General features: G+C 36.9%; 2 protein-coding genes across 3 annotated transcripts; one reads left to right on the plus strand and one right to left on the minus strand.

Moving 5' to 3' along the window:
- Positions 1-1143: 1143 nt before the first annotated feature.
- Positions 1144-4522, plus strand: LOC140881699 (putative protein FAR1-RELATED SEQUENCE 10). Of its 2 annotated transcripts, none has more exons than XM_073287210.1 (4): positions 1144-1356; positions 1605-2688; positions 2766-3209; positions 3342-4522. In XM_073287210.1, the coding sequence occupies exons 2-4, from the start codon at positions 1666-1668 to the stop codon at positions 3951-3953; spliced, it is 2079 nt and encodes a 692-aa protein (XP_073143311.1). In that variant the 5' UTR covers positions 1144-1356; positions 1605-1665; the 3' UTR covers positions 3954-4522. The 2 variants fall into 2 exon arrangements, with proteins under 2 accessions (XP_073143311.1, XP_073143310.1); XM_073287209.1 differs by having other exon boundaries at positions 1146-1282.
- A 476-nt stretch (positions 4523-4998) lies between these two features.
- LOC140883394 (CASP-like protein 2B2) lies at positions 4999-8554 on the minus strand. Its single transcript, XM_073289840.1, has 3 exons — positions 7653-8554; positions 7402-7534; positions 4999-5386 (listed from the first exon to the last, which is right to left on the minus strand). Exons 1-3 carry the CDS (start codon positions 7874-7876, stop codon positions 5135-5137), a joined length of 609 nt encoding a protein of 202 aa, XP_073145941.1. The 5' UTR covers positions 7877-8554; the 3' UTR covers positions 4999-5134.
- Between the last annotated feature and the right edge of the window lie 3878 nt (positions 8555-12432).

Genomic DNA, 12432 nt, shown 5'->3' on the forward strand with positions numbered 1-12432 from the left:
AAAATTAATATTTTTATATTAGTTCGATCGTCCGTTTCATAAAATTGATTACTGATATGAATTTTTGTGTTTTTATTATATACTTTGCTTTAAATCCCAAAATCCAAACATAAATTTGCATTCAATCTCTGTAAAAAAAAAAAAAAAAGTGTGTTTGCACTCCTTCATCCACCAAAAACTATTTCTGAACTCTCTGGACTCACATGTCTTTTGCAAATGAAAATCGGTATAACATTGAAAACACGATATTAATTTGGTTTAGATCTCGGACAAAAGATAAAATTTTGGGTACAAAATTTGAGCAACTTTATTAATATATATAAACACTTGCAACACATTAGGATACTCAATAATCATATATTAGTATCCGATCTAAAACAATTGGTACTCCAAATTCATATACTGGTACCATATTTTCAATGTTTTGTACCGATTATTCAAAAAAATATTAATATATCATTAATACCAATACTTGTATACATATTTGAGCACTTGAAAATCATATATAGTATCAAATTTAAAATAATTTATGCTCAAATATCATGTATTAGTATTGTATATTTTCAATGTTTTGTATCAACATTTGTCCGATAAAAAAAAACGTGCGAGCCTAGTGAGTGCAGAAATATGTTTTGTAGATTTGGGAGCGCAAACATTCATTTTTCTGACATGGAGTAAATATAAAGTTATATTTGAATTTGAGAATTTAAAGTAAATTTATCCATGAATGTATCTATATTGTATTTACTATCACAATTTGATTTTTAGATATAAACTCTTATGAGATCGTTTTAAGATTCAATTTTACAAGATATATTTTCGACTCAACCTGAATTTTGAAAAAATATTATCTTTTATATTATAATACTATTTTTCACAACAAATTTGGACCACGATTAAATTGTTTCACATGTATATATCCACGTACTTATTCAAAATTTTATCACATTAGTACTTAGTAGTCAGTTCCAAAGTTTTCGAAAATTAAACACAGTTTTTTTTTTTTTAATTCTTGAGGTTATTTAATTAGAGAAATTTGATTTTATTAAAATAACAAAATACTATCTCAAATTAATTAATTAAAATAAAATTATACAATCAACCCGACCCCCCGAAAATTATTTTTTTGGATAATTTCCCAACTACAGTAATCTTAAACAACTGAGTAGAGATTTGCCATTATCAGGAAACAGGCATAAAGTGCACACGATTACCCTCCACGATTTTCGCGAAATTCGACTGAATTCGCTACTTGTGTTTGTGTTCTTCCGACATTTTTGCGGTACTTCAATTTCCTGGATTAATTGCTTCACGTTTTATCTCTCCGTGTGATATACTCGGTTGAATTGTTTGTGGGTATGTTCATTTTGAGGTTTATCTTGAAATGATCGCTGGTTTTATAAAAGAACAGTCCAAAGGATGCTTGATAAATTGCCAAAAATTTGTTTTTTGGCTACTCAACGGATTTCCGCATTGCCGTTGATGTTTTCCTTTTAGCTGTAGCACAAAACTTGAATTTTGAGACACGTAATTGCTATGAAGATGTGCTTGTACAGACAGGTAATGGTTTGTCCGATTCCTAATTAGTATGTCTGCTTTTCTAGGATTACAAGGATCTTTGCATACGATGGATTGAAATCTTTTATCGGCTTAGAATTTGTAATTATGGTGTCTGTTCCATCGAAAACTTTGTGGATGAAAAAGCAGCTGTGCCCCTGTGGTGATTGGAAATGTTTTGTGACATACGAGGGACAAGTAGATGAGACAAAGACGGGAGCCCAGGTAGTTAAAAATGAGTCTACGCTGTTGGAGGAGACCGTGGTTTCACCTTATGTAGGGATGGTGTTTACGAGTGACGACATAGCATTTGAATACTATGGGAATTTTGCTAGAAAAAATGGATTTTCCGTTCGGAAGGAGAGGTCGAGGTTGAGTCCTCAGTTAGGGGTTTACAAGAGAGATTTTGTTTGTTATAGGTCTGGATTTGCACCCATGAGGAAGAAACAAACTGGCGAACATCAAAGGGACAGGAAATCCGCTAGATGCGGATGTGATGCGAAATTGTACTTGTCGAAGGAGATTGTAGATGGGGTTTCTCAGTGGTTTGTCGTGCAATTTAGTAATATACACAACCATGAACTATTAGAGGATGATCAAGTTCGGTTGCTACCAGCTTATCGAAAAATTCATGACGTGGATCAGGAGCGCATTCTTCTGCTTTCAAAAGCTGGTTTTCCAATACACCGTATAGTTAAGGTGCTCGAGATGGAAAAAGGCATTCAAGGTGCGCAGCTCTCATTTTTGGAAAGAGATGTGAGGAACTTCATCCAAAACCACAAGAAAGTCATTCAAGAAAATGATGCTTTATTGACGGAGAAAAGAGAAAACGACACAATGGAGCTTCTTGAGGCCTGCCGGGTAAGTAAAGAGGCTGATCCATATTTTGTCTATGACGTTACAGTCGATGAAAAGGACAATGTTGAAAATATTGCTTGGTCATTTGGGGATTCCATTCATGCATATAACATGTTCGGTGATGTGGTCTACTTTGACTTAACATATCATTCGATGACTCATGGTATGTTTTTTGGAGCATGGCTTGGCATTGACAACAATGGAAAAATTCTCTTCTTTGGTTGTGCGTTATTGCAGGATGAAACTCCCCGCTCATATACTTGGGCATTGCAGGTTTGCTATTCAAGATATTTGGCTTCGTTTTCAGTTTGTTAGGATAAAGTTTTACTTATTGTTGGAAGCTACTTTAGGTATTTCTCCAGTTCATGAAAGGAAGGAATCCACAAGCAATTATTACAGATATAGACACTGGTCTTGGAGAGGCCATAAGAAGTGAATTGCCTAATACAAAGCATGTCATTTCGTTATACAGTATCCTTCCCAGAATATCTAGCTGGTTCTGTCTTCCACTTGGCCCAAGGTTCAGGGAATTTAAATATGAGTTCGAAGCATTGCACAACCTAGAAAGTGCAGATGATTTTGAATTTCGGTGGAATCAGATGGTTTCCCACTTTGAACTTAATTCTGATAAGCACATTGCTTTACTCTTTTCACTTCGTGCATGCTGGGCATTTCCTTACACAAGGGGTTGCTTTCTTGCCAAGATGATTTCTTCATCATTTTGGAAATCTCTAGATGATTTTTTTGGAGGAGTTTTCAAAGGACAGACTTGTTTACGAGGTATTTTTGAACAGGTTTGTCTTCTGTAATTGGAAAATACTTTGAGTTCCCATTTTATGACTTCTCTAGTTAGTTCTCTTCTATGTTTCATTTGTTTTTATTTTGCAAGTTTATGTCTGGTCTGAGAATTCCTCACACTTTTGTAGGTAGGAAAATTTTCGAATGATAAAATGCATGCACACGTAGAGCCACACTATATGCATCTGAAAACATGCCTCCCTTTCGAGGATCATGCACGAAGTCTTCTTACCAAGTTTGCATTCAAAGCTTTACAAGAAGAACTGGCCTTGGCCATGCAATATGCCGCATCAGAAATGGCTCCTGGATCTTATCTTGTAAGACATTTCAAGAAGATTGAGGGAGAACGGCTGGTTATATGGATACCAGAACAGGAACATATTAACTGTTCATGCAATGAATTTGAGTCCTCGGGAATTTTATGCAGGCATGCCCTTCGGGTACTGGTACTCAAGAACTATTTTCAACTTCCAAACAAGTATCTTTTAGGTCGGTGGCGGAAAGAAAGCTCACTTATTTGTCACAATGAACAGAGTAATCTAAATGTCAAGGACGAATGGTATGAAGAACTCAATTCTCTGACTGAGACTTTGTTTTCTGAAGCATTGCTGACAAAAGAGCGATCTGATTTTGTTCATAGGGAACTTGCAAAAGATCTTACGACCCTTATTAGCCAGGTTAGGGAAATGCCAACTGTTGATGTAGTTGGTATTACGCTACCACCTACTAATGGTTTGTGAGATTCATGTGCATAAAAATGTAGCAAATGCTAACAATAGGAAGCATCTTCTGACTGTAAACTGGAATGCTAGTCTTCTGAAAGAGCACAACCTCGTCTGGAGTGCAAGAAGCTGAATCCATAGTTTTGGCCTGTTGCTTTTGGGTTCAAGAATCAAGGCCGGATCCTTTCCTAAAAACGACCTTAAGTGAAGTTTCAGCATATCAGCGATGTTTCTCCTATCTACAATGGAAACTTTAGTGTTGAAACTGAAGATGGCACTGGGCTTGGAAAAACACTATTTTTCTTGATTCTCTGTTATACAAATGAATGATGCTGTCCATTAGATGTTAATATCCAGTTATCAGCTCAACAGCAGTTTAATGTACCATGATATTTTATTTGAGTCGTTCGTTTTAGGTTCGCTATAACAAATCAGCATATTTGAATAGTACAATTCTTCTATCTAGAAGAGTTGCCAAGACTTAATAAGTTGGTGTAGATCGAAGATAGTTGGTCGATGCCTTATTTGGTGAAAGTATGGAAGAGTAGAAGGATGAATTACCTCGAATTTTATTGTTCATTTATTCATTATCAGGATTTTTTACTCACTCAAATATTTCAGTTCTCATAGTCTCGGTTTTAAGTACTTTCTGCATGATTTGGCCTTGCCATTTTCAAAGTGTTCTATTCCAACATGTACAAGCTAAATAGCTTTGTGATTACAACTCTATTGCATGTCGCGGAACAAGCTTTCAGCTTCATACATCTTGTTTGCACTTCTATAATCTCTTCTTCAAAAGGGTCAGTTAAATTAAAAATTTTATAGCAACTTCTGACTGCTCAAGTCATTGCTATTAATGAGCTTCCCACTTTTAGACGACAGGTACACTAGAACGTGCGGGTAGTCAGGTTTGCCAAATTTGTACGAGGATGTATGTCCTCTCATCGGACATGATTGAAATCCTGGAGATTTCGTCGGAGAGATTCATATTGATGGCCTTGGAATGAATTAGTATGTGCATTCATTGATCTATATCTATGAAACACGAAAAGAAATACAACTATTTAAAGTTTCTTAACTATCGTCTCCCCAAAACACATTTTGACACATGGCATGGTACAAGATTTCGAAATAAAGATCACAGTCTTTTCACGTACATGGAACAAGATACACGTTTTCACTATCATAGATTAGGTTGGTTACGACCTTCTGCTGTTCTTTCCTGCACTGCCTCCATACAAACGGAAGAGGCTAAAAGCTGAAATGGCAGACAATACGACCATGGAAAGGCTCGCCAGTAGCGCGCTGGCTAAGCCTTCTCCGCTTTGGTTGCAATATTTCTCGTACAGTTTGCATATCTTCATCCACTGCAGTTCCTTCTGACCGAACTTGGCAAACATTCCAGACTGCAAAGCAGCAGAAACCGCAGCTAAATTCAAGTAGGCCATTATCTGCACAAGTGAGACAACATAAAAATATAAACCAAGTAAAACCAAGAACACTTTTGATTGAATTAACAATTTAGACGACAGATGTGAATTTATTCTTACACATGATAAAATGATCATTCCAGGATGTACGGTTATCATAGTTACGACAAGAACTGTCAAACATCCACATAAGATATGCGACGTGAATACAGAAACAAAACATGCATGGTCAATTTGGTTTGATTGATAAGGCCATAAGGGTATGTTCAATAAATGGTCCTTCCTTGTCGGCCGCCCTAAACCCCAAATTCAACAGTGACTGCAACAATCTTCGGCCTCAGTCACCCTACAATATGATCCTTTCGAGTCATACGTCTCAACCGAATCTAGTGGCATTAACTTGTGGTGACCCCAATGTGAATTAATAATCATGTGTATGTTCCAAGGTATCATAATCCTTCAATATATGTTTAGAAAAACATTTTTTAATAAACATACGTCTTGCTCTGTCCAGAGAATCTAAGATTATGAACTTGGAACATAGAGCACATCTGTGCAAAAATGCAAAGAGTAAATCCCCAACTACAAGGCAAATGCTCTTTCCGATTCACAACACCGCCAAACTTGCCATCTTGTACACCTTGCATAATAAAAAACAAACCAGAGTACGTTGATGTGAGAATAGAGCTACTAGCGGTGAATTGGGTCATTGGTATTATTGGTGCAAAACTGTTATTATAAGGCACAGCTATTGGAACCACTTGGATAATTTAGAATTAGGGTTCCTCAATTAGTCATCCTATGAACATGCATTCATGTGTACATAATTGTCCCTGTATCAGTGCTGATGAAATGTAGCAATGACATATCACAAATTTTGGTCTGATATACTTGTTAGTAGACAGCTTAATGATCAATAACAGGTTTAGAGACCGCGGTCCCCAAAAAAATATGTTTTGTGATTATCAACATTTGCACAACCACATTTCACATGAGCTATAACAATGTTAAGGTCCTTTTCTGCAAAAAAAACATACAAGGTTTCTAAAATAAAATTTGATTAATTGATCAAAGAATATTTTACAGAAATCCGCTCCAAATTCTATATCCACAAGTTGATTTGTTGGACACCTATTCTAACACGAAAGAAAAGATATGGACAATAGAGGACCGAGGTGGCACAAACATGTGTTGCATGCTATATGGGCCATGGACCATAACTATATGCACTTCCATTTTACAGCCTTAGAAACCCACCTAATTATTTTACTTTTGTTTGGCTGCCAAAAATGGGAATAAAGCTATATTAGATATTTTACAGGAGGGAAAGCCAAGAATGAGAAGAAAAAGAAAACAAGTGCTCAACTATGTGTCGGTAAAGGGGAAGGAAAGGAAGGAAGCAACATATGCACGTGTAAAAGAAGGTGTTAACAAAACACATAATATCTCATAGATCATCCTACACTGAATCATACACACCAAATAATTTAATAACTATATCATGCAATCTATTATCTCATCATATCATACTTTCTAGACTCAAACAATCAACATGCACCCTTAAATTAAGGCATTAAAGAGAATAAAACATTAGTGTATGAACTTAGACACTGATCACACGTCTGGTTCCTAGGAGAAAATCCATGTTTCACAACTTTATGAAAACTTCCAGACATTAACACTATATACTTAACCAAAACTACTCCAAGTTTTGTAATCTCTTTTCTGTATCGTAGATTGAATTTACCAAATAGCTACACTTTTTTCAAAACATGCATGAATATTTTGGAGCTTTGTTTTTTTTATTCCTGATAATTTGAAGTTCCTCAAAAACCAGATTTTATACTAAAAATTTTATTTATTTTGGATCTATCTAGTATGATTGAATACATTGATGAGAACAAGTAAAGCCAGAATCTGTAGGACATAAAAAACAATGATTCAGCCATGATTTATCCATGAAAGATCAAGATTCTACAGAGAGGACAGAGAAAAGAAAAAAAGGCAGTGAAAATTCAATGCAATCACCCACACACCTGATCACCAGAGAAAATAGCCCAAGCCAAGGTCCTATTCAACAGCACACTCCCTCTAATCAAACTCTGAACACACCTCAAAACATGAACAAGTGAGTAAGCAACAGCCAATCCATTGGTCACCACCAAAAATCTGTAAATGTTGAAACAAATTAGCCAAGATTTACTCAAGTACCACATTTATGTTTGAAGAACAAACTCCTTCGAAATCCTTGAAACACAAACAGAAAACAGAAGACAAATCTTCTTACACAACTGCTTTCATGTCTGTAAATTTGGCCTCCTTCCTAATTGTGAAAAACTCCTTCACCTCATAGTCTGACACTATAAGAACAATAGAAATAATGGCCAAGGCACAAATCAAACACCTCAAACCCAGTTCTGCTAGCCTCACCCGCCTGTCAATCACCTTCAAATTGCTCGCATGGTACACAGGAACATTACCAGGACTAACACCAACACCAACATAACTCATCTTTACAAGTAAGGAAAAGAGAATTCAACCAAAAGTTAAGCAGAAGGCAACCCAAAGGCCAAAATCAAGAATAACGAAGTAAAGTTGCAACTGTAAACAAGACAGCTTGTTCAACTACCTACATTCTCCCTATTTATATCGACACCCAATAATTTTATTTTTTGTTTAAAAAAAAAGCATTTTTCCTTCATTTTTTTTTCACAAATTTGATAATTTTTTCAGCATTTATTGCTATCAAACAAATTCATCTAAGAATGGGGGAGCTTAGCTCAAGGGTTACATGACAAAGTACCAGCACAACCAAGGAAAACATAAAGAAATAGCAATTCGCTGTAAGCTAAGCAAAAGGGCATTCAAGAAGCAATAAATAAAAGCTTATGGTGAGGTGTTCAGATATCTGGGACAGCATTTAAAACCATAGTCTAAAATTTAGGACTGGTTTTATGGGAAGGAGCACTAGTTTCTTGTTTCAAGAAAATGGTATAAGATAAAAGAGTAGGCTTGATTATTGCGAGTGGCCCCCTTCACTTCACTGCTCTCTCTCTCTCATATTCAATGAGGTCGGTGAAAATGAATTTATGATCACCCATTCCTCCTTGTGCAACGCAAGTGGGACAACACTCGAAGAAAAAATGTTGGCTTTTCTTTTCCCAAGTGGTGTGGCCGAGATTTCGGTAGGATTACTCCACATTTGATTCGAGTGGTGGACAATGAAAGTTTTTCGAATATTTCATCTAAGGTAACTGTGATTATTTTGAATATAAAACTAAATTTGATGTTAATTTTTGCCATTACTCCCCAAAAATGCCGTTTTAGTTTAGTCCAAGTCAGTGAAATATTCAATCTAAAGAATGACTCAAAACGACCCCGATCACCGAGAGATCAAATCCCCGCCCGGACACTGTCCGCGTGGGGGTTTAGTACATGCCCTGCGCGCAGGGCGCTATCTGCGGATGATGTGTACCCCATGATTGGTCAAAATTAGTGGGTCTCACGTAGGACCCACTGATTTTAACAATCATGAACCGCCACATTACCCGAAGGATACTACCCTGCGGGTAGCATCGACTCACCCCCGGGTGGGATATCATAGACGGTTCCCTAAAGAATTATACTATTGCCATATATAACCATAAATTGAGTCGAATATTGAAGTTAATCTCTACATGATCAAGTTTAGAGAACACGACCAATGGAAATCCATGAAAAAGAATGAAGGAAAACATTTCCGATTACTTGTCCATACATTTCCGATTACTTGTCCATATCAAAACTCGAATTCAAGTATTTAGTTGGGATGAAATTAGATAAATCTTAATGATTTCGGTCAGAATTTATATCTTTTTAATAATACAACCAATATTTAATGTTTAACATCATTATTCACATTTCACGGTCCAAACGAACCTAGGATGTTCAAATGCTCGATTGAGGGGTGAAGCCAACCTTGGATTAAGGTGGGCTCCAGCCCCACCTAAATATTTTTTAATTGTTTTCAATGGACTCTAGAATGATAGAATTAGTGATCAGAAGTGGGAGATGACAGTAGTTGACACATGCAGTTTCTTGGGTCTAGCGGGATTATTGTCTCTGATTTCTCAGGTGTCTTTTTATTCGCTAAATCATTGTCGTGACTGTTTCGACAGAGTTGATTCGGGAGTAAACTAGATTGCGACAGAGTTTTGAGGACTTTGCAAATATCAGATGTCTCCGTGTGTGGTCATCAAGACAAGTGAGCCAGGATTCGATAAAACTTACTTTTGACAGTAAGAAAATAAACTGTATTTTCATTTTGAATACTGGGACTACTATCTCAAGTCGTGAGACATATGTAACCATTCGATTCAAACTATTAGTACCAGGAGTTGTACTAACCGACATGAGCATTAAGTAGTTTTCGAGATTGCATTTTCAAGGTATGGACCTGAATATTTTTGTTTTGTAAAGACATGAAAATTGTGGACAATGAAGTTGTCCCAGCGCAGGTGTTTTGGCGGAGACTTTAAAAATAGCACAATATCTAAGACTGCTGGATGTTCGTGTCGGTTAGTACAACTCCTGGTACTAATAGTCTGAATCGAATGATTACATCTATCTCATGGCTTAAGACAGTAGTCCCATTATTCAAAACGAGAATATAGTTTATTTTCTTACTGACAAAAGTAAGTCTTATCGAATCCTGACTCACTTGTCTTGATGAACACAAATGGAGACATCCGATATTTGCGAAGTCCTAAAAAATATGCTGCAATCTAGTTTACTCCTGAATCGAATCCGTCGAAACAGTCACGTCAATATGATCTAGCGCATCAAAAGACACCCGGGAAGTCCGTGACAATAATCCCGCCTGACCAAAAAAAACTGCAGGTCTCAGCTACTGTCATTTTCCACTTCTGATCACTAATTTTATCATGCTAGAGTCCATTGAAAACAATTACACTTGTTCTTATAATACCGCAGCTCCGAATCGCACAAAAAGACTACAAGAACTTCCTCACATAGCAGAGCAAATCATTCCTTGAGTGAACTAATAAATCTCACATAACTAGTCTTGAAAAGACTCTTCTCACTCATCAGAATGCTGATCTGCATCACTGTCAAACTAACACCACTGCAACTCAAAAAGTTTCACTCCGAACAGAATGCAGGTTAAATATCTTATCTGATTGTACTTAGATTCCAATGATCAAACATCTCTTCCTTTATCCGTGATAAGGATATTCATATTCTGACAATTCTACGAGCCACTGGAATCTCTTGAGAATAAACACTCTAATGGTATGTGTTAGTGGTCTCCCAATGGTAATCTTCCCATGCTAAGTTCTAAAGCACAACCGGTTTCCAGAACTCTTACCATCGTCACTAGTGTTTACATTCCACTATGATAGAAATGCAAGTCATCATTATTAATGCAACTGTATCATCTACTAATAGCAGTTGACTACGGCTCATACTCAACCTCAAAATATTGATCAAGTTATGCCAACACTATGGATCAACATACTCTGAACTTAGAGTTCTCTTTGATCAATTCATGAAATTACTGTTCAATCAAAAAATTACTTTTTCCCAAGAATGATGGAATCACAAAAATCTTATACCAAGGATTTATCCTTCCTACCTCTGACAAATTCAGAAGATAACCGCTAGTAAGCACTGGCACGAACCCTGCACCAGATTGAATCTATTCGTCAGAACTATTCCAGTCCAATCTTCGATAGATACTATAATGCATACTTAGTTCTGAACTTACTCTAGTCAAGGAATAATCCTCTGTCTCATAAAATACTTGTCAAAAGAAAACCTTAATCCAGATCTCTGACGAAAATCAGACGATAAGTATACTATAATTCCTTGGTACTAACCAGTACCAAACTTAATCAAATGAATTCAACTATCACTGAAAAACACTCCTGATAGTTATATCCCTTTCTGCGACTGCGTAAAACATCAAGACTGAGGTAGTCTTCCCTGAAAGCCTATCTGGAACATGAAAAAATGCTCCCAGAACAAACTCTGGCATAGGATCGCGACTCCTCAAACGTCTAAATCGAAAACAAACACAGTCCACAACACTTGGTATAAACCACCATTGTGACCCCAATGAAACTCGTCATCCCTGGCGACAACCAACAAGGTCTCAATCTAAATTAACTTGTTTAGAGAAACTGCCCAGATCAAATCATACAGCAAACCGGCATAAGTCATGCCCCTGATGAAATGCGGAAATCTTACATTTCGTCTAAGATAACCTATACAACTCAATTTTCATATGTATCCTGGTATCTATTGATCTTGAACGTGTTCTGACTGCTTCTACCAAGCGTCCGTGCAGACTTCTTACAGAACCTCTTTCTCCAAATATCTACAAGAACATACCAATCTACTGGATCCTTCCGATATTGTGGGGTCCATTATCTGGTAGATGAGGCAAAACTTTCATAATAATCTCTCCAACTGCTTTCTTTGATCCGAAAATGATTAGAAACACCACTCCATGCACATCAACCAATCTTTTGCAGCCTCTGGTGCCTCATTGTCCAACAATGGTCTAGGCTCCAACCGGATAGATCTATGAAAATCAAATCTATGACGATCGTTCTGGTGATGGCGCTCTTGGGGATGCCTCTGGTCATCGCCCCAACATTCGTCACTGACATGACTACTCTCGTCATTGAGTCTGTCCATCACTATAATGTCCCAATGGAAATCAAACCTGACAGAAAGTTCTCTATTCCAAAGATCTTATGCATGCTCTGATACCATAAATGTAGTGACTCACTCTGGAATCACCTACTAACAGAGACTTAAGCATGCAATTAAAACTTAAACAACAATAATCAGAGATAACTGCGGAAACTGAAATCAAATACTACCCGACAGAATACAACTGGTAAATAACTGGAACCAGCAATAATATACAACCCAATCGAAAACCTAAAGCACAAGAGGGTCAATCCTAACTAGCTCTGCTGGCACCAACTCAGCCCAAAACCCCCCGTTGCCTACAAGATACTGGTCTCCGAACCTGGAAAACCTGCAACTGCCCTACCGAA

Source organism: Henckelia pumila, chromosome 2, assembly GCF_033568475.1.
Source record: "Henckelia pumila isolate YLH828 chromosome 2, ASM3356847v2, whole genome shotgun sequence".
Taxonomy (NCBI): Eukaryota; Viridiplantae; Streptophyta; class Magnoliopsida; order Lamiales; family Gesneriaceae; genus Henckelia; species Henckelia pumila.

Excerpts from the sequence above, each read along its gene's own strand:
- LOC140881699 (XM_073287210.1), top strand. The coding sequence starts at position 1,666 with ATGGTGTCTGTTCCATCGAAAACTTTGTGGATGAAAAAGCAGCTGTGC. Across the intron at positions 2,689-2,765 it reads CATATACTTGGGCATTGCAG|GTATTTCTCCAGTTCATGAA; the intron begins GTTTGCTATTCA and ends AAGCTACTTTAG. Across the intron at positions 3,210-3,341 it reads TACGAGGTATTTTTGAACAG|GTAGGAAAATTTTCGAATGA; the intron begins GTTTGTCTTCTG and ends ACACTTTTGTAG.
- LOC140883394 (XM_073289840.1), bottom strand. The coding sequence starts at position 7,876 with ATGAGTTATGTTGGTGTTGGTGTTAGTCCTGGTAATGTTCCTGTGTAC. Across the intron at positions 7,535-7,652 it reads ACAGACATGAAAGCAGTTGT|ATTTTTGGTGGTGACCAATG; the intron begins GTAAGAAGATTT and ends CAACATTTACAG. Across the intron at positions 5,387-7,401 it reads CTATTTTCTCTGGTGATCAG|ATAATGGCCTACTTGAATTT; the intron begins GTGTGTGGGTGA and ends TCACTTGTGCAG.